General features: G+C 31.8%; 5 protein-coding genes across 12 annotated transcripts; 3 read left to right on the top strand and 2 right to left on the bottom strand.

Moving 5' to 3' along the window:
- Nucleotides 1-389: 389 nt before the first annotated feature.
- LOC101254212 (uncharacterized) lies at nt 390-2813 on the bottom strand. Of its 2 annotated transcripts, none has more exons than XM_004241533.5 (3): nt 2640-2813; nt 824-1478; nt 390-623 (listed from the first exon to the last, which is right to left on the bottom strand). In XM_004241533.5, the coding sequence occupies exons 2-3, from the start codon at nt 1454-1456 to the stop codon at nt 537-539; spliced, it is 720 nt and encodes a 239-aa protein (XP_004241581.1). In that variant the 5' UTR covers nt 1457-1478; nt 2640-2813; the 3' UTR covers nt 390-536. The 2 variants fall into 2 exon arrangements, with proteins under 2 accessions (XP_004241581.1, XP_069155506.1); XM_069299405.1 differs by having other exon boundaries at nt 824-1483; nt 2640-2775.
- Nucleotides 2814-5981: 3168 nt separating this feature from the next.
- On the top strand, nt 5982-6797 carry LOC101257675 (uncharacterized). Its single transcript, XM_004242122.1, has 2 exons — nt 5982-6626; nt 6708-6797. The coding sequence occupies exons 1-2, from the start codon at nt 5982-5984 to the stop codon at nt 6795-6797; spliced, it is 735 nt and encodes a 244-aa protein (XP_004242170.1).
- Nucleotides 6798-13625: 6828 nt separating this feature from the next.
- On the top strand, nt 13626-15023 carry LOC101257974 (uncharacterized). The gene is made up of 2 exons (XM_010324265.4): nt 13626-14661; nt 14734-15023. The coding sequence occupies exons 1-2, from the start codon at nt 14056-14058 to the stop codon at nt 14815-14817; spliced, it is 690 nt and encodes a 229-aa protein (XP_010322567.1). The 5' UTR covers nt 13626-14055; the 3' UTR covers nt 14818-15023.
- Nucleotides 15024-15706: 683 nt separating this feature from the next.
- Nucleotides 15707-16704, top strand: LOC101254500 (gibberellin-regulated protein 6-like). The gene is made up of 3 exons (XM_004241534.5): nt 15707-16045; nt 16136-16169; nt 16371-16704. Exons 1-3 carry the CDS (start codon nt 15947-15949, stop codon nt 16550-16552), a joined length of 315 nt encoding a protein of 104 aa, XP_004241582.1. The 5' UTR covers nt 15707-15946; the 3' UTR covers nt 16553-16704.
- A 323-nt stretch (nt 16705-17027) lies between these two features.
- On the bottom strand, nt 17028-21810 carry LOC101254808 (uncharacterized). Of its 7 annotated transcripts, none has more exons than XM_010324266.4 (8): nt 21642-21810; nt 20482-20774; nt 20010-20081; nt 19480-19547; nt 18970-19123; nt 18015-18098; nt 17814-17903; nt 17028-17529 (listed from the first exon to the last, which is right to left on the bottom strand). In XM_010324266.4, the coding sequence occupies exons 2-8, from the start codon at nt 20752-20754 to the stop codon at nt 17344-17346; spliced, it is 927 nt and encodes a 308-aa protein (XP_010322568.1). In that variant the 5' UTR covers nt 20755-20774; nt 21642-21810; the 3' UTR covers nt 17028-17343. The 7 variants fall into 7 exon arrangements, with proteins under 7 accessions (XP_010322568.1, XP_004241583.1, XP_069155500.1 ...); XM_004241535.5 differs by having other exon boundaries at nt 17028-17526; XM_069299399.1 differs by having other exon boundaries at nt 20482-20782; nt 21642-21776.
- Between the last annotated feature and the right edge of the window lie 174 nt (nt 21811-21984).

The raw sequence follows: 21984 nt of genomic DNA, 5'->3' as shown, positions 1-21984 counted from the left end.
ACTTTTATCACAAATTAGTTTTTCTTAAATTAAATCCCTTTAAATAGCTCCTTTAGAAATAAAAAATAGTAATAATAATAATAATAAATATTAAAATAAATTTTCTTTTTACTTAAAAAGTCATTTAGTCAAATCGCCGGTCAACCGCAAGTTAGCGGACATCCCGAGGGCCTAATACCTTCTCGGGATGTACATTGAACTTCGAACCTTTGTTTTTCAATTGATTTTAATCTGTTTTAAATCTTTTGAAATTTTTCTTGATTTTATCAAAATCAAGTGGCGACTCCGTAATTCGAAAAGTCGATTTTTCTTAAATAATAAGATTAATTGATTTTTCGAAACCTAGTCAATATTTTTTTATTTTTAAACCAAAAAATAGTTAATAGTAATTTTTAAATAAAACACATCTCACTACATATATAACAAAAACATTACTTAAAACTGTTTACACAAATGCATTTTAGCAATAGATATAACCAACATATCAGAACCAATGAAACAAATGAAAACAACTACTTATATTGATTGTCTTACAACTATTTCTCTGCTTTCTCGCGGCGGCTCATGAAAACACTCGTCAGAACTGTTTTCGACTCCAAAGATGCCTTCAGCAACTCCAGTGCCTGCATAATAAGAGGAGTTCACTACTTAACCGAATAGAAAACGATAGACAAATGACACAGAGCAAAATTTACCGAGTTTATTTCACACACACCCAATGTAATCCCAACACTGGGGTTTGGGAAGGGTGGTGTACATGTACGCAGACCTCAAGAGACTTGACAGTATAAAAAATCTTTAAATTGTGAGGATAAGTGATTACCTCTTCCACTCCGAAACTTACAACTTCCTCCTCTAGTACACCAACATCCCTGACATTAAACTTGTTGAGAAGAGCAATGCAAGAGATGGTGGACATGGGCTTGACTACCAAGTCATCTGCCACCATGTATGTCACAACATCCTTCACAAAACCCCCTTTTCCTTTTGCTTCCACAGCTCCACCTGCTACTCGCGGAGCAGCATAAACTAACTTATCTGACATAGTATGATTACAGATTGTACAGAGAGCAGTAGGGTCATCAGAAACAGTTAAGTGGGAACTAGAGTAGGAACAGCCGTAAAAAGTCTTCTCACGTGTCGTAACATGGCCATCAAGCAATAGAAAAGGAACTGGAGAGATCCCAACTGAAGACTTGGGTTTTAAAAGGATATCCTTGCATTGGTTCGATTGAATATAGGTGTCCTTCAGATTTTCTACACTTTCGTAGAGGTTAGGCAAGGAACCACTCATTCCTTTCTCCTTAAGAAGACTGATAACGGTTCCAGCAGGCAATGAGAGAATGTGAAAGAGGAAATCAACACAGTCCTTATCAGCCTCGGCAAATAGGACTTTGCCAGCCTTGGTGTCAATCAAAAGCTTCATGCTCAATTTAGTATCACAAGTAGTCGCCATTTTGGCTCTGAATGTTGAGGATCTACACTTTATCAATGCACAAACACAGTGAACAAAGAGAGCTAAAACAGGACAATTTACGCTATGTAAACTTGACTTTCATCGAGTCCCTTCCTGATCATATTATATGCAGAAAAAAACAGAATGTGTATAATTTCAATTGCACAACTATGATTGTGTGGGGTTCCAGCCCCATTTCCCATTGTTAAAGTCAACTTTGCTGCAACTTGGTACAAATCTCTATAACCATAACATCATCATTTTTTTCAAACCAAATCTTACCAAGAAACGTACCAAAATTTGAAATAATGGTTCTTTCATGTTGTACATCGTAGGTACTAGTTTTTTCTATAATTAGAGCAGTGTTGCTCATTTGTAAGAACAAATCAAGATACAAAGAAAAAATATTTGAGAGCAAACTGCTGCTTTTATATATACTATACAAGAAAAATAAAGTGTGAGCAATATTACATAAGGTGTTCACTTTGAGTATTATATTCATGATTACACGGCATAAAAATTTCTCACTACTTGACCCGTTATTTTTCCACTATTTTGACCACATATATATTTTTATGTTAATCTTCCCCAAAATAGATAGGTCCTATGTTATCCCAAGAGACAGGGCTGGCCAAAGGGTCAAGCCTCTAAAGCAATGGCTTTTCATCCAATGTTCGATATCTTTTCCGATTTAGATAAATGCATATACACTAATCAAAGTTCTCTTCGTTAATCTCATACAATGTAGAAACACAAGGAGTTTGCAATGAAATGCCCAGTTGTGCACTGCAATAAAGTTCCCATTACCCACTCTTACTAAACCATCTTATCTAAGCCTTACGATTAAAGTATGAAACCAAAATTACATTCTTAAATCTTAATTCTATACAGATATACTCTTTACAATCTACCTCCTTAACCATTATAGGAGTATGTTCTATCTAAAATAAGATTACAAGTCAGATTCTATCACAAGAGAGAATGCTTCTGTACAATTGTTAAATTTTACCAAAGATTTTTTCAAATTACTTAAAAATAAATTTCATAAGCAACTTTTCAAGTTCATTATTTATTCCCCACCTACCCAATACTGGTTTAAATCATATTAAGAAATTAACTAAATGGCTAAATATCTATAAAATTATACAAGCAGTTTATAAGAATTCTACACCAGAAAACTTACCTGCAAAGTAAAGGTGAAATATTGGAGAGAGAAACCCTACGATCTTGAGAGAGAAAATGACGATTCGTTCCGAAGTTCCAGAAGCTTCTCGAATTGCACAAAGGATTATATGTATTTCCGCAATGAAAAAGTAAAAAATTAAAAATAATGAGTTAGGACTTGGGCCTATAGGCCAGTCCACTAGAAATGAATATGGTATTGATATACACCAAATTATGACATTTGATATGATATATGGTATTCCCTTCGTTTTAAAAAAAGAAATTTTCACATATAACCACTTAAAAATAATTAATTATTTTTCATAGCTATATTTTGATAATTACGATTTGTAGCTATATGTTATATGAAGGAGAGAGGCGAGCGAGACTGGGAGAGAGAGGAGAGAGGAGAGAGGTGAGAGAGAGGGGGAAAAGAGTGGGAGAAAGGTGAATTGTAAATGTATATTGGTTAGATAATTGTATATTATACATATGCAATTGTATATATGATAAGAGAGATTGGGAGAGGGAGGAGAGGGGCGAGCGAGACTGGGAGAGAGTAGAGAAAAGCGACCGAGGGAGGAGAGAGGCAAGCGAGTGGGAGAGAGGTGAATTGTATATGTATATAATTGTATATTATACATATACATTTATATAAATAGCAAGCGAGATTAGCAAAGGGAGGAGAGAGGCGAGCGATATTGGGAGAGGGAGTAGAGAGGCAAGTGAGAGGGGGCAAAGAGTGGGACAGAGGTGAATTGTATATGTATATAGGCTAAAAAATTATATATTATACATATTTATTTGTATATCCTGGCGAAGTATACATATACAAACATGACTAATTATACAAACTCGAAGTCAGCCGACGTAATTAATGTATAATGTTAGTCGCGAGTGGTAATTATATCAAACTATAGCTATGATGAGTAATTAAATAGTATAAGTTTGTTTATTCGCGTAATTTTCTCTTTTAAAAAATATGACTTAGTTTTACTTGGAATGGAGTTTAAGAAAAGAAAAATAACTTTTTAATCTTGTTGTTCTAAATTAAAGTTATATCAAATGTACCAAAGTGTCATTTAATCCTGTGGTCTTAAACACGTCACTTAAAAAATTAAAGTTTAAGTGTTGCTCATTTTTTTTGAACAGACTAAAAAGGAAATAGGGTCAGATTTTTTAAAAAGGAGGGACTATATATTTTAGGATAAATAACAGAAATTTCACATTTAAGTTCTCTTGTTACTATAATCTCAAAATTCCTCATTTTCATGCATCAGATTAATGTAGCATCGCATCATATTAATGTATCTCGCGAATCATATTAATGTATCATGTATAAAATGTAATGTATTTTACTTAACGATTAATTTATCTCGCACATCAAATTAATGTATCAGCGCTTATATTATTGTATCAATTTGAGGGATGATTATAAACTTATAAGGGGCAAATGATAATTTTATCTTAAAAGTATGTGATTCTAATCCTTTGTCCTGTATTTTGAACTTTTTGATATTTAGTATTGTATTTGATATTTAATTTAAAAATAGAAAATAACATATCAAAGTATTTATTTACATAAGTAATATGTAAAAACATACCTACTTATTACGTAAATTCAAATAGTTAACAAAATCAAATTTTGAAATTTTTTAATGAACCTTTCCTTATTGTAATCATATATACCTAAAAATTTAACTTAAAAATAAATAGGAATTTGACGATAGAATTGGACTTGTCTTGAGGTATCCTATTTTAAATCTAATAAAAGTTGAATGTCTAAAAAAGACTATATAAGATATACACCATAACATACGAGCTTTTCCCTCTCAGATTGCGGCGACCAAATTGAGCATAAAGCTTTTGATTGACAGTAATGCTAAAAAAGTAGTATTTGCTGAAGTTGAAAAGAATTTTGTGTTGGCTAAACTTGTTAAGGAAAAAGGAATGAATGGATGTTAGGGAGAATGTGGATAGGAAGATATGATAATAAAAGCGGAATGTCCTTTTGTAATCTCTTCAATTGTTTAATCACAATGTGTTCTTTTGTCATAGAAAGTGTTCACCCCAATTTCTATGTCGATGGTTGTGCCGGATGTGGTTCAACCTGCAACTGACAGGCGGTTTTGTGATGGAGACAGTTAAATACGGTTATTGAGATGAACGAACAAATTAGTGTATCGTCTTGTCAAATAATAATAATAAACATGCAATGAATTGGTGACGGTTCCCTATTTAAGCTGATAAATTGTTTTTTAAAACAACTATTCATTCTCTTACACCAAGGCTAATGTTTGCTGAGGTTGAAAAGAATTTTCTGGATTTCTGTTTCACATCCTTTTACTACCAGTGTTGTTTGTCAATAAGCTTCTAACCTCTAGAGAATTTGGATGTCAACTATTTGATATCATTTGAAAACCAACTTGAAATCTCTTCAATTCCTCTACAATGGTTTAGTTTTTTTATAAATGTACCAAGTCAAACAGTAACACTCTTCGTCGAATAATTATACTGTATGTATATGATATAACTCTCTTCGTCAACTTTTATTTTCACAAGTGTAAACGAAGTATATATTAAAATGAACACCTCAGCACATGTGAAAGAGGCTAGCTTAATGGTTAAAGAGGGTTTAAGAATTCAGTTTGATGTCTTGTGTTCAATTTATTTTTGTATTTTATTCTTTTTATCTCTATTGCTCATTTTATTTTTACGCAACACTCTGTTTATATACTAATTCAAAGTAACTCTTTAAAAATCTACCAATTGTTATTTAACTTGAAATCGATATAGATTTTCTTTTTAAAAGATAAGGTAATCGAATGACAAAAATTTGGAAGGCATGATCTTTCTTTATCGATTTGTTTTGCTCTATTTTTTATTTACTATTTTATATGGGGAATCTCTCCTCAAAATTTTGACTCCATTATTAATCGTGAAAGTAAAAGTGAACGAAGAAAGTAAATTACACGTTGTGTTTTTTATATTTTAATAAACTTACTTCCTATGTTGTTAATTATTTGTTAACTTTTAAATTGACATATCTGTTAAAAAACTGAAATGAGTCTAAAATACCTTTAAAATATCAGAAAATTAGGGGCGAAATTTGACCTTTTGTATAATTAATATATATATTGCCAACTCCTTGAATTCTCCATTTGATTATGATTAGTGATAATAATCTTGATAAGTGTAGCGTTTTGTCTTGGGGAAATATTTCATGATGACTGTTAGAGTACTGGTGTCAAGAATATGATGATGATGAAGAAAATTCAACTATTTATGCATAGGATGTCGTCCAGTCTCCAGAATACACACAATATTTTGTTTAAAAACTTTTTAAGCTGAACCAATCAAAATGACTACTTGTGATTCCAAATTGAGTTTGAAGCTTTTGATTGACCCCAAAGCTAAAAAAGTCCTATTTGCAGAGGCTGAAAAGGATTGCGTTGATTTTCTGTTTCACATTCTTTCATTGCCAGTGAGCACAGTTATCAGGCTTCTCAAGACCAAAGGATTGAATTATGGGTGCTTGCCTAACCTCTACGATAGCGTAGAGAATCTAAACGAAACATATATTCAGTCTAATCAAGACAAGAACATCCTTTTAAAACCAAAATCTCCAGTTGGGATATTTTCTGTTCCTTTTCTAGCACTTAGTGACGTTCCTGCACAAAAGATATCTTATGGATGTTCTCGTTATGCATGTGGTTCCAACAGTTATAGTATTTATTATGTTACGGATGTCCCTAATTCTCAATGTCCAAATTGTGAGTATCCTATGTCAAGAAAGTTGACGTATCTTGTTCCACAAGGAGTGAATAAACCTGTGGGTACTACAGGCACTGGTTTTGTAAAGGAGGCAGTGAAATACATGGTGATGGATGATTTGGTCGTTAAGCCTATCTCCGTTGTATCAAGCATCACCGCTCTAAACAGTTACTTTAATGTCAAGGATGTTTCTTCCTTGCAGGAGAAAGTTGTAAATTTAGGAATGAAAGAGGTATTCAATTCAATTGTATGTATACTCTTTTATTCATTTGGTACTACGAATTCTAGTTGATTACTCTTATCATTCTTGCAGGCGCTGAAGTTGCTCAAGGCATCGTTTGAATCAAAAACAGTTCTGACTAGTGTTTTCATGACCAGTGCAAAGCGAAAAAGAGCTTTGTAGAGCTATCAGAGAATAGGATATTAGACATGAGGGAATGGGATGTTTCAGTTTATGTAATTATCAATTTTAACTAGTGGTGGTTTACTTTTGTTTTTAGGTTCAGTTGTATATTGCTTATAATAATTCTGGTTTCAAAAGTTATCCAGAGTTAATACCTTAGATGATAACTCAACTATGCATTTTTCTTTCAGAAAGTTAAACTTTCAATTTTCACTCAAAAATTGCTTACTTTCTCAGAAAGCCACTCAACTTTAAATTTTAACTCAAAAGTCACTCAACTATTTACTCTTTCTTCAAAAAGTCACTTAATCTATTAAAATATATTTCAGTTAAAAAATTTTGATATTTATTATTTATACAACAAATTAAAAAATTTAAAAAATAAATTAAACCAAACTCGACCGATTAAAAAATATGATATGACTTATTTTATTTTGTCTTTATTCCTAAATAAATCTCTCTTTTTAAATCTTGAATTAGGATGGATCACTAAATGATTTAATTTATTTTTTAAATTTTTTGGTTTGTTATATAAATAATTAATATCAACAATTTTTAATTAAAAGATAATTTAATAGATTGAGTGACTTTTTGAAGATTGAGTGAATAGTTGACTGATTTTTTAATTAAAATTCAAAGTTGAGTGACTTTCTGAGAAAGAAGTGCATAGTTGAGTGAATTTTGAGTGAAAATTGAAAGTTGAGTAACTTTCTGAGAGAAGAGTGCATAGTTGAGTGACCATCTGAGTTATTAACTCGAAGTTATTCCTATCATTGCTCATTAGTAATATTACATGTCTTTATAAAAAAATTTGGCCAAAGTCATATGCGGCTCGCCACTCAAACTTGTTCCGATTATTCATGTAGACATCTTAACTAGATGTATTATTTATTGAACACTTCTAGAATTTGAACCATTTGAATATTTTTGAGAATAAACTAAAAGTAGAGGATGTGTGAAATATACTTGTGCCGACCTGTCATTTTGATCAATTAAATAATGACATGTGTTATTTTTTAATCTAAAAAATTATTTAAAAATTATATTATAAAGTAAAAAAAATAAAGAAGAAAAACTTAAACTTAAATCACCCACTTCCACTGCCTTCCACTAAAACCCAAAACATACATGACCCTCCCCCTCCCTGTAAAGTGTCATCTTCAACCCAACAGATTTTTCTTTTCATCAGCTTTTTTATTAATTATAACTTTTTACTTCATCTCATTTTTTAGGTAGAGAAAGATGGGGAAAATAATCTCTCCGAAAAATTTTTAAGTTTCATTTGTCATTGTCAAAAAAATTGGAATTATTTTAATTTTTTTATATTTCATAATCGATTAATTTTTTTGGATGAAGAAACATCCTTACATTAGGCCAATATGTATGAATTTAAATTCAAAACAACACATTTACAACAAATTAAAAACTTCAAATAAAAATTTGAGCAAAGTAAATAATTGATAGCAAAATTCTCCAATAAATTTAAACAACTGGACATCAATTTAACACCAAATTATTAAATTAACAGCAAAGAAACAAACTCCAAACTTAAAGCCTTTACAAATTAAACATGAAAGAAAATGACGGTAATAATGGTGGAATGGTGGTGCAATCAATCCTAATATGAATGACAATGGAACCAAAAATATAACAACAATCGAGCTAAAAAAGGTTAAGTTTCAGGAGAAAATAAGAAAAAGAAAAAGGGGTGTGTAGCAGCGGTGATAGTGGTAAAATGTGGTGTGATGGAGGAAGAAGTGTCAAAGAAGATGAAGAAGAAATAATAGTTTTTTCCAAAAAAAAGCCCAATTTAATACCTTCACGCGCCTAAAGGGTGTGGGTTACAAACAATGTGCTACAAAGACAAAAAAATGTTCAAATGGTTCATATTAGAAAAGGTTGAAGTGTTCAATGGATAACATCTAGTTGAGGTGTCAAAATAAATAATCGATATAAATTTAAATAGCCGCATATGACTTTGACAAAAAAAATTAGTACCTAAATCACTTCAAAAAAAACATGCTCATGGTACCTTTCAATTATTTTGAATGAGATACGTAAAATGATGATCATTTAATCCAATTACAATTTACAACATACCCCAATTCTTCTAAAAATAATTCTTACAAGGTTTTTAAAATTCTTCTCCATAAATTAACAGAGTATGTATGTTTATGAATGGTGAAATACTTTTTGCCAGAATAGTATATTAATTAGGTTATTTTATTTTTTTTAAATATTTTTTCCTTTTAATTTAATTATCTTTTAACTAAATAATGAAAAAAAATCTGTTTATTTTAATATAAAAAGAAATATTATAAGTAGTTTTTTAAGTTTACAAAGGGAGTAAAAACAATATCAATTAGTTGCAGTGTGATTATTCAGATACAGTAATTTTATATTATTTTCTGTTTTGTTATTGTTAAGTACTTTATCTATCGTATTTTATGTGACACTTTTCGTATTTTAATTAATAAATTTATTTTTTATTATAATTTTTTCGTAAATTTTTTTAAAATTTTAAATTATCAATTATTATAACTTGTAATACTTTTTACACAGTATATAAATAGATAAATTTTATTTCAAAAAAAATTAAATATTTCATACACAAATATTCAATCAAAATCTCAAAAAATAAAAAATTTCACATAAAATGGTACGGAACAGAAGGAATAGTTAGAAAGTCTTTGAATTCTACACATTTGAGATCAACGAAGAGTTCCTTGGTTAGTGTACCGTTTCGTTGGCGACTGTTTGAATACTTAATTAAATTGTTGAAGCAAGCACACTGTTTACCTCTACATATGTAAATTTAAATTAGCTTAAAGATACTAACATAATGGCGACTGCTGACACTTATATAATTTATAGGATAAAGTGAGAAAAATTGTATTTTATTGTAATTGTATAATTAACAATTGATAATTTGCTGGTCTTTTTTGCTATATTATGTGTATAAAATTTATTTTGTATACAATTGAATCGAAGTAAAATATTTGTAAATTGTATAATTATAAATGTATAAGAAGAAAAAATATATGTTTTTCTCTCGCTTTATACAAAAACAGAAACACAATTTATACATTTCTGTTGTATAAAGCGAGAGAAAATTGTATTTCATTGCAATTGTATAAATCGCTAACCTTTTTCGCTGTAATATTTGTATAAAATTTGCATTTATATACAATGAAATCGAAGTAAAATGTTTGTAAATTGTATAATTAAGTGTATAAAACAAAGATATATGTTGTTTGCATGTGTATATACAATTTTCTCTCGCTTTATACAAAACAAAAACACAATTTATACACTTATGTTGTATAAAGTAAGAGAGATGAGCAATTGGAGAGTGTCAAGCGAGAATAGGAGAGTGGTGAGAGAGAGTTTTGGTAAAGAGGTGACTGACAAACTTGGACAAACGTTTGCTATGGAGTACAATTAAATCAAACAGTAGCTATTCCATTTATTTTAGGTTATTAATTTGCTATTATATATAATTATTCCTAAAAAAATATAGATATCTGTTTTATCTCAAAATAATTTATGTATAATTAAAATTAGGCAAAAGAAAAGTGATGTGAAACTTTTCTTTGCTCGACAATTTTATTAATCTTTTTATTTATTTTTCTTAATTATTTTATTTTCCATAGTTTTATTTAAAGTCTGTTGTTGAAATTGTATATGAAGATGAAGATGTGTAGGAATCTCCATTAATGGAGCAAAGTATGCAAAGATGAAGATGAACAGTGCAGGCGTGAGAGAGCAGACTAGTGAGTTTGTGAGAAGTGAAAATTGTGTGCTATTCATTCCATGTGATTAGTATTTATACATGTAATGGACTCCTAACTAATTTCATAAAACCAACTAACAGAATCTAACTAACTAACTAACTCCTTTACAATGGTATAATTAGTTGAATTAAATATAACTAATCTTAACTGTAGCTTTTATATAGAGAGAATTTAACAAACTTGATAAAGAAAGTTGATAAGAATTTTAAAAAGATTTAACATATGAAATCTTGCTTGATAACACATTATCATTCACAAATTACAAGAATTTAAATATATTTGATTTATCTATTTACCTAATAGTTTTTTTCTTTCTCCTTCCGAATAGAATTTTAATAGTGCAACAAAACTCACTTTATTATAATAAACTGAAGCAGTAAATTAATTTTAAATTGATAATGAATTAATTAAAATAAGTAATTGCATCGCGAGAAAATTTATTAGTCTTTTTTTTAATGTACTACTTATTACCCCCAACCACTAGTGTCTTATTTTATTCAACTAAATATGCCACTATTTGTATGTTTAATAAAATAATGAAGATTTTTGAAGTATTTATCTTAAATCAATCCATAAATATTTATGTGGCTCATCGAAGGTAGAAACAGATTTTTGAAGAGTTTAGAGCAGTGATTATTACGTTTATTTGGTATGAGTATTTAAACACCAATAATATTAGATTGTAAAGGTATAATTATTTTTTTTACTGGATGGATAAAAGAGAAATGTAACTAATATTGGAGTAAAGGAATATCAGTAATTATTTTTAATTTAAACAATTAGGTGAATCTATTTAGATTAATTTTCGTTAAATAGGGGAAGTTTTATCAATGCAGTATGTGTTAGGTTGTGGAGTCTGAATAATATATATAACTCTTCATTTATTTTTTGTAATAAAAAATATTCTGATTTATTAATATATATATCCCACCGCCGTAGAAGTTTACTCACGGAGTGTTACCACGAAATATTGAGTTTTCTGTACTCTCATTTCTTTCTTTTGAAAGTTTTTGTGTTCTTCATTCATCAAGTGTATGCGCGTGAATTCGATCCTAACAGTATGAATGTGCATTGGACCATTATTGTTTGAGAACTCCTTGATTTCTACAATTTTTGAGATGAACAAGAGACTCTTGATTAGTGTATCGTATTTATGCAATCCATTGGTGATTGACTGTTAGAGTTACAATGTTAAAAGTTGAATGAGGAAGTAATTAAGAGACCCTATTTAAGCGTAGGTCCTCAGCTTGAGTGATTAATTGCAAGTGTTTTAAATACTTATCATAAAACAACAACATAGAAATGGCGACTTCCGAGAACAAATTGAGCATGAAGCTTCTGATCGACACAAAGGCTAAAAAAGTAGTATTTGCTGAGGTTGAAAAGGATTTTGTTGATTTCTTATTTCACATTCTTTCACTTCCAGTTGGTAGAGTGAGTAAGCAGAAAGGAATGAATGGGTGTTTGCTTAACCTATACCAAAGCGTACAGAATCTTAATGACACCTATATGTATTGTTTAGTCACTTTCTGAAAGAGAGAGAATTTTATAGATGTAGCTCTAAATGCACTTGTTTTGTCACAGAAGTTTATAAAAGTATCTGCCCAGTTTGTAAGAGTTATATGTATATAGATGCTAATCCAGGTGTTACATGTGGATTTGTGAAGGAGATGGTGATGGATGATTTGGTCGTTAAGCCCATGTCCGCCGTCTCTAGCATCACCGCTCTTAAAGAAAACTTTTAACTTTTTACCCTTATATGCTATAAGCTTAAGAAACAATTCAAGGTTATATGATACTATGATAGTAATCTTTAAAATTGAATAAGAAATTAAAATGCTTTTCTTTTTGTTAATTTTACAGTTTTCTTACTTTAGTTAATTCTTATCGTTTCGCAGGCGCATAAGTTGCTGAAATTATCTTTTGAGTCGAAAGCAATTCTGACTAGTATTTACATGAGCAGTGTTATCATGAACCGAGTTAAAATGGAGAAAAACTAGTCATTGGTCATATTTGAGGAATTGGATGATTCACATTAAGTCACTTGCCTTTTAATGGCTATCTTATGTTTTATTTATTTCAAGCTGTTGTTGATTATGTTCATTTGAGGTTCGGTTATGGTTAAAAAAACTTAAATCATCTAGTTTATTTATTTATTTTTGCGGTCTCTCCTTGTATAATGCATATTAATTTTTAGATATTTTCACCAGTTATGTCGAGAAAATAATTTGATTCTTTCTTTTGCCTAATTCGTTTTTAATAATTGTTTAACATATCATAAAATTTTACTTTGCTTCGTACCCTTGAACCACAACATTTTTAGGCTAACAACGTAACATTTTCAAGTAGAAAGTCTGGAACTACTATCGAAGTTTATACCTAAAAATAATATAGTATTCTCTTAACTACTGGGTTAACCCTTTCACTTCTCAACTTATTACCTACAAAGTGTGAATGAATTTTTTTCCCACAACTCTCTTAAATATAAGTAATTACTCGGTTCATTTTTGTGTGCAATGTAAATTGATCGGACATTCTTTTTAAAGAGCTGTACTAGATGAATTACTATTTACTGTATCGTTCTTTAAATATCATGAATTCAATTAATAATGGTGATTTAGTTTGACTTGAAACAAAGTTCTAAATTAAAGATATGTCAAATGTAACAGAATGTCTTTTGATTTTGTGATCTTAAATTTTAAAAAAGTGTTATCAAAAAAAGGAAATGAATCGTTTTTTTTAAACAGACTAAAAAGAAAATTTAAAGTTAAAATGTTGCCTAAAGAAGAAATGAATAAATTTTTTTGAAACAGATTAAAAAAAAATAGTCATTATTTTTAAACGAAAGGTATAGTATCTATTATTACATGGTTTAAAATATCCCCTTTTTAATAAATATATATAAATGGGAGGGAGTAGTATCTAGTATTACATGGTTCAAAATCTCTTTTTTAAATAAATATATATATTTTTTTCTTGCAAAATACATTTTATTTCTAATTAAAAAAAAAATACTTTGACACTATTCTTGTTCATTTTAGTTTGAAAATCACTTTAAATACAAAATAAGAAGGAAATAATACTTTTTCGTGTGTTTGGTAGGAAGGAAAAACATTTTGGCATGTTTGGTAACCGGTTGGCTCAGCCGTAGTGTTTTTCGGATTTTATTACTAATTGAAAGGCAGTGTACTTAATTATTTATTAATCATTCTTTATTTTCCGAGCACATAATCATTAACGATTCACTTTCAGTTTCGCAACTCCTTGAGTTCTCAACTTTTTAAAATTCAGATGGAGTACTTATACATTTAGAATTATTCATTGTAACTTTTTGAATTCTCCAACGAAAAAGCTGAATTAATTTGATGACTGTTTGTTTACTATGACGGATTTTGACTATAAAAGAGCTAAAGTAGACGTGACAATTTCATAATCCTCTCCTAACTATCATCCAATTAAGCATAATGACGACCCAATTGAGCATGAAGCTTTTGATTGACACTAAGGCTAAAAAAATACTATTCGCTGAGGCTGAAAAGAGTTGTGTGGATTTCTTGTTTCTCATTCTCTCATTGCCGGTGGCCACAGTCATTAAGCTTCTTAAGAAGAAAGGGATGAATCATGGATGCTTGCCTAAACTCTATGACAGTGTTGAGAATTTGAGCGACACCTATATTCACTCTAAGGATAGCCTTTTGAAACCCAAGTCATCTGTAATAGGGATCGCTTCCATTCCTTTTCTATCGATTGATGACGTTCCAACGACACATAAGACCTTTTATGGATGTTCCAACTACTGTCATAATACTTTTTCTGATTGCCCTAGTGCAAAATGTACAGTTTGTAATTGCCTTATGTCAAGAAGTTTGACGTATGTTGCTCCACCGATAGCGAGTGGAGCTGTGGCATCGACAAGTGGTTTTGTGAAGGATGTTGTGACATACATGGTGATGGATGACTTGGTAATTAAGCCTATGTCCACCATTTCTAGCATTACTCTTCTAAACAAGTTCAATGTAAAGGATGTTGGTGTATTGCAAGAGGAAGTTGTTCATTTTGGAATGGAAGAGGTAAACAATTAATTTATCACTCTTTTATTTTTTTTTTGGTTTTGTAGAGCAACTCAATTTACTTTGCTGCAGGCGCTGAAGTTGTTGAAGGCATCCTTTGAGTCGAAGACAGTCCTGACTAGTGTTTTCATGAGCGCCATAAAATTGTCGAAATAGTTACACATGTTTTCATGGAATTTGGATGTTTTAGCTTTTTGGTTTTCTTTTCTTTCTTTCTCTGTTGGAGTTATTATGATTTTATCTTTGCTAATTTCTTATTTTTCCTTTCTAATGAATCAATCTATTCTCAATGTGTTTGAGATTGTTTCCATTTGTTTTTGGTACTTCTTCCTAGTTCAATTTAAAATGAATGTTTGTTATAATTATGACATTTCTGATCATCTCTAACTTGAGGTTTCTCATAAGATGAACCAAAAATACCCATGAACCTAATACTTATTGTCCACTATTAATTTGACACAAGTGGAAGGAAATATTTATTGTCCACTATTAATTTGACACAAGCGGAAGAAAGTAGTATTAATTTGACACAAGCGGACGGAAGGAAGTAGTAGCTAGTCAAAGGAAATTAATGAGAGCACATGAAGTGGCAGAGGTATTTCTTATTTTGTGCCGTACTACTACAGGTAAAGCATTAATGTCTGTATTGTTGAGGTCGGTATGCTAAGATTTAAAAGAGATTTCAGTCTCACTGTCTCTTTGCCTCATGTGGATGAGGTGTGGGTTTCACTCATTTACTGTAACTCCACTTGTTTCCCTTTTAATTTTCACATGCAACTGCCTCTCATTATCTGAGAATATTACATAATGGCTTATCCACATTAATATTATAAGATCCTGTTTGCTAGTTCGTTATTATAGAAGTAGGATTCGCAACCATAATCCTATACTTGTTAGCCATTTGATATAACATTCGTCTAGAGATGTCTAATTTATTTACTGGCCACTTTTTTTTTTTTAGGTAAATACATTAATGTCCAATTGTGTTAATCAAATCCCTCATCTCTTTTGCATTTATTTGAGGCTCTGCAATCATTCTTCAACTACCATTCGCTTCAACTACTATGCAGTTACAATTTTTCTTTTTATATCCCTTTGCACCCAATATTTATGCTTCTACATTTAATGCTCTCAACGGCCAATAGGGAAACTCTAAATCCTGGATTTATTACTGCTAACCGATTGTTGCCTTTTTGGCCCTATTTATACTCCAAACCTTACACTATACTTTGCATCAACCACAACATTTACTTCTATACTCTCATTTTCACCAAGAAAATCAAGCATGGCCAAGATTGTTTCAGTTCTCCTTTTGGCCCTTCTTGTCATTTCCATGCTTGCTAACACTGTTATGGCTGCAAATGGCAAACACCACCACTATGCTGTAAGTTTACTTTTTTTCAATTATTGAATTTTCGTACTTTCTGTAACCATTTGGATTTATCCGTCTAATATATCTTTATTGTTATTTCAGAAGAAGTATGGACCAGGAAGCTTGAAGCCCTCGCGTAAGTATTTCTCATGTGAAAAAATAACTGAACATTTTGAAGTATGAGAATAAAAAAATCTTAAGTTTATAAGCGACAGAGAAATGTACTACATAGCTATAAATATTGGATTGTTAATTTATAAACTTTAAATCTTGAAACTATCAGTATTGTTTATGAGAGGTTTTAAGTGTTGATTGTTTTTTTTTTGTATTTTACCAGAATGTCTACCACAATGTACGAGGAGGTGTAGCAAGACACAGTACCACAAGCCATGCATGTTCTTCTGCCAAAAATGTTGCAACAAGTGTTTGTGTGTTCCACCTGGTACCTATGGAAACAAGGCTGTTTGTCCTTGTTACAATAACTGGAAGACCAAGGAAGGAGGACCTAAATGCCCTTAATTTACTTTCTGTTTTCATCTAATATGTCTACCTAATCTTCTTGTTTTTTCTCCTATTGCACTTTTATCTAACCCAAGTGGTTATATATGTAATATGACCATATTTCCAGAGTTTAAATGGAACAAAAATATCACTCCCACTCTTGCTAGAAAGTTTAATCTTCCTTTGGACCAAACAAATTTCCATCTTTCCTCATTAATCTTTGTTATATGTTCAGATACTCTCCTCACTGCACTTTTGTCATATGTTATCAAACTCTCGATAACTACATCGTTTGGCCAGATATGTTTTGGTAGCAATAGCAAACACTGCTATGGAGAACATATAGTATGACATAACATGAAAATAGGTTGCAAAAAGACTAGGGGGCAGTTGTTTCCTCTGCTAAAATCATAGTGACAGAACACAAAGTTGTTATCTCTTCTGGAGGAATACAGTAGTGCAAACATTACGCAAAAAATGGAAGCAAAAGGCATGGCAAAACTAAGAATAAATGAGATTAATGACAGTAAGCGACTAATGTGATGTGAAGATATGGTATCTACACAATTGAAGCAACGACTTTATCAAGTCGTAACCAACTCTGGAGGCTAAGATTTCCACGCCACCTAGTGGCTGCAATGTTTTGATATGTACAACAGTACAAACATAACAAAATATGAAATTTAAAGCTTTTGCGTCTCCCAATGTAAAGATACAGTAGGTAAATGATAAAAACAAAACGAGAAAAAATCTTTTCCCATTATGTAGCTTACCATCTGTACAATTAGCTTATCGAAACAGAGAGCTGTTTATACTGATTGTACATGAGTAGTTGCTGCCTGTTCCGGTGGCATTGACACCTGAGGAGTTGCTGGTGTTGTCGAAGGTTCTGCTGCCGGTGCAGGTCCAGGTGCAATTGTGACATGCAAACCCCTATGCTGCCCTGCCTGCGCAAGGAAAGCAACTTCGGCTGCTGCTATTGCTGCTGCCTCCTGCTTTATAGATGTGAAATGAGAAAAAAATATAAGCATATATTCGACATTTACAAACTGACATACTAAATGAAGTTTATAATTAACACAGTCAACTCACTTAATAGGCAATGAAAATAAGTGAATTGATAAGTTTATGATTTACACAAGTCACTTAATAATCTGATTTGTACCATAAGAGTCACACATTGGGCATGAGCAGAAAGCATCACTAAGATGTGCAAGAATGAAGACAAATGCTAATACAGTTCTGGAAGTTATAAAAAGAAGAGAAAAAGTTGACAAACCTGTCTTTGCCTGCGACGCTGCAATATACCGATAGCCCAAGCTATAATGTAACAAGGTAAAAGAAAACCGGCAGCGCGGAGCAGGAAAAGCTGTGTCAAGAATCAACTACATCATTAGTCCCACACACTATCTAGAGTGGATGTGTCATAAACTTATCATAGAAAGTAACAAGTAGACTTAAAAATCACTGTATTACTTACCATAAAAAAGGTGGAAACATCATCCTCATCCTCATTAGCATCTCCAACTATCAGAGCATGCCTCAGTAACAGAAGGGCCAATAGCTGCAGGAAAACAGAGTGCTAATTTAACATGGTGAGCAAACAAAGTGAGAAGATAGAAAATAAATTTGTCACCAAGATCTACTTTTTTGGCACATCTAAGAGATTCTCCCCTAGTCTTCTTCAAGTTTAACATCCATAAACATGTAGGATACATGTCATGTGTACTGCAGAAATCTTTAAATACTTAGGAAAGAGATTGAATCTCATTTCTGATCCCGTTGGACAACCAGAAGAAAAATAGCATAAGAAACAAGACAGGGTAATAAGAGGAAAGAGAAGAAATGCATGCATTCTACCAAGAGACCATTGCAATGACATAATATCATTTACTAATACAGATTGCCATTTCAAGGACTTACTGGAAAATCTGTTTTATTTATTTATCCAAGTATAACCAGAAATATGGTCCTGTCGGTGCTTTAACCCACAACCTTCACAAGCATGAGGGTATAAGTAATGACGAGTGTAGAAGCTTGTTTGTCATCTATACAAAGGGTTTTGATGAGTTAATATCTATCTTTTTAAATATAAATAATGTTCTCTTAAGTATCATTACTGAAATATGCCTCCAATTAGATGAAAATCCCCGTTGTATTTTCTCTAAAGATGGAATTGGACCAAAAATGCAAACTGGATAAAATAAAATTGCACTCTACCAGCTCAAAGCTTAATGTGAAAATTCATTTATCACACTACCAATGTCACTCCCACACTCCTCTCTCTCAAGAGACTTTTAATCCGTTCATGTACATACCAGCTAGACGAACAATTCTAATGCATGCCCAACATCACCCTAGGCACTACTAAACAAAAGAAGTTTGCACTGCAATAGAACAAAATGAATCAACTACACAATAATTCAGTTGCTTACAATCAAAGCGGCAGACCGAAAAAATGCAGCTCCACTAGCATTTGAATCTGAATATTCGTCATAGTCAGCCTCTAGAAGACGGCGTTCAGCAGCAGCCATTGCAAGAAGTCGAGGATCATGAAAGTCGACCTGAGTGCCACCCACTGTCCAACCTCTACATAAGCCACATGGTTGAATTCATCATTTACAGATAAGAGAGAGAAATCTTTCAGCATATAAAGATTACAAGAGGATGTGCTGTTAAAGTATCGAGTGCTACATGACCCCAGAAGCATAGCAAAACTGTCTGGATTTTATTGAAAAAAACTACAAAGCACTCTTTAAAAAAGAGAAAAGAAAGAAGTTAAGGGGAAAATAGCCAGAACAATCACTTACCACAGGCAAAGTTACTAATGACAAAAACTGGCTCCAAAGTTTGGTTCCATCAGATTATGTTACAAATTTTTAGTAACAAGGACAAATTATGCATCACCGGTGTATATTGGCGAAAACTAAGCTACCCGAACATACCTGATGTCAATGGATGTATCTTCAGATTGAGGAGACGCGGGCCGAGCAGTATAGCCAGGATGATAAAGCTGCACGTTAGACACAAAAAAAATTTAAGCTTGGTAAGTGCCAGCTAGATAGAAATATTTCCGCATGTAGCTGAACTAAAACTCTTTCAGCAAGCATCACTGGCATTCCAAATTTGTGATTCTTAAGTATCAATGGCCTTAAATTTTTATTGGTTGAATCAATGTCCTGTATTTCTGAAGTAAAAAAATAAATAAACAGCTGAATTGCTGCATAGGGATAAGTGACACTCCCTACCATCAGGAAAGAGTATTGGAGGACAGAGCAAGCACATAAAGGAAATATGATTGTCTACACTCTCAGCTGGTAGTCTGGTGCAGAGTCAATTATGTTATCTCACCTAGACACCTACCCTCACTCTTTTATGGCTGAATTGTCTTACACTGGTTTTGGTATGGGGAGAGGCAAAAGTTTAATCAATCATACACAATAAAACAATGTAAACAGAACACACACAGGAGTACCTGATGGCAAATCTCGCAAGTTATATCTCCCTTCTCATCACACCATTGTTGAACACATTTTCTGTGTGCATACTGGATTTTGTGACAGTGAAGTTGATGACAAATAAAAAAGAATAGTCAGCATACCAATAAAAGCTCATACATAGGTACAAAAAGTAATTGTTGGACATTGTAACACAGAGATAAATAAGCTCAATTTTGTGACAGTGAAGTACACAAAATAATTGTTGGATTATTGTGACAGTGAAGTAGACTAGAATTTATCAACTTCGTTGAAAAGGATAGAAAACTCAAATATCAAGCTTCTGTAAAATGTTGAATCATTTAAATCTTAAGTTCTTGAGAGAAAATGTATCAGGGATTAGCAAATTTTAGGCTTTAGCTGTAAAAAACGTGATTGGCATAATTATAAAAGCATAAGCAACTTATTGAACAAGAAGAGAACTAAAATTCAACAACTTCACAAAGATACCTTCAAGCTGCCACTGCAACCACAAGGAATCTCCAAATTTTTCAAGCTATCTTCTTCCTGACAAATCCGACATTCCACAGTCTGAAGTAATGGCTCTTCTTCATCTCCAGCTCTTTGATATTCGTTCTCTTGAGCATCAATACCTGAGGATGTACCAACTGTCTGAGTGACAGATGTGCCCCCAGATAATTCTGTATGCTCGGGCCGTGGCAGAGAGTGCAATGATTCGGGTGTGATAAGATGGTCAACACGCAAAACCAAATGTTCTTCCATTAACAGTTCACCAAATTATCCTAAGATCCTTAAACAACGTCAGCCATCTCATATGACAAAAATATAAGAGGGGAACTTCGGACACTTCACTAAGCAAACAAAGATTCTCCAACCATTACATTTTAACAGACTACTAGAGATAATTCGGTATACTTTAGTGTTGCATAGTTTTGCTTTACCTTTGTATAGCTTTGTCCAAAGTTAGCAACCTATGTTGCCATCAAGAGAAAGGGATTTGAAAAGCATAAGATGTACTTGCCTTTTAATTTCGTATTAACAAGGTTTATGCTGTTCTCGTTTAGATTCAAAAGTCCAGAATGCCACATTAAACATTCAAGGAAACTGAATCCCCTAGTTTAAATTCGGAAGCATACATTTTTTTCACTACTAAAGAACAGCATTCTTGAACAGAAAATTTGAATTTGAAACCTAACATCAAATTAACCCATTTGACCAATAACATAAGTTCGAAAATTCAACCCAAACTCTGAAGCAAATGAAACAACCTTATGAGTTCCTTTCCGTCCCATTTCCTCTCTTCTTTTTCTAACAGTCAACAATCTTGACAAAATCAAGACCATACATTTCACGGTTAAAAGATTCAAGCTTTGTGCATAAAAAGGATGAAAAACATCGTTTACCTTCAGTTTCAATAAATCGCAAAAATTACATAACAAGTCAGAATCCATCGATTAATTAGCTCACCCATTTATAGAAATCTTCCACCCAAAGCAAAAAGTTCCAATCTTGAACTAGGAACTTAGATTAAAATGTAGATTAATGGTTTGAATTTGAGGTTACTGGACTAAATCAACTCAGCTAATTGGAAAATCATAAACCCAAACAAAAAACAGCAAAATTAGGATAAACAACAGTTGAAAAGATACCTGAATATGCAATTCTTGATGGGTTAGCTTTGTGAAGAACCAGCTTAGAAGCTAATGAATATATACTACTCTTTTTCAGACAAGAAAAGTCGCAGCAACATTTTTCCTTGTGGGGTTTGCTTAGTAATTAATGATAAAATTGGTATATATATTTATACTCTTCTAGTTTATTGTAGAAGTCTTTTCTACCCCATTATATAAGCCGAGTCAAGATTAGATTAAATCTCGAGGTTTCAGATTTAAATTTTTAAAAATATATTAGTGATTATTTTAAATTTATACGGATTTTGATGAATAAAATTATGATACTCATTTAAGAAAATTATAAATATTATGATTTACT

The sequence above is a fragment of the Solanum lycopersicum genome, chromosome 6, assembly GCF_036512215.1.
Source record: "Solanum lycopersicum chromosome 6, SLM_r2.1".
In the NCBI taxonomy this organism is placed as follows: Eukaryota; Viridiplantae; Streptophyta; class Magnoliopsida; order Solanales; family Solanaceae; genus Solanum; species Solanum lycopersicum.
This window is presented reverse-complemented; position numbering and strand designations above follow the sequence as displayed.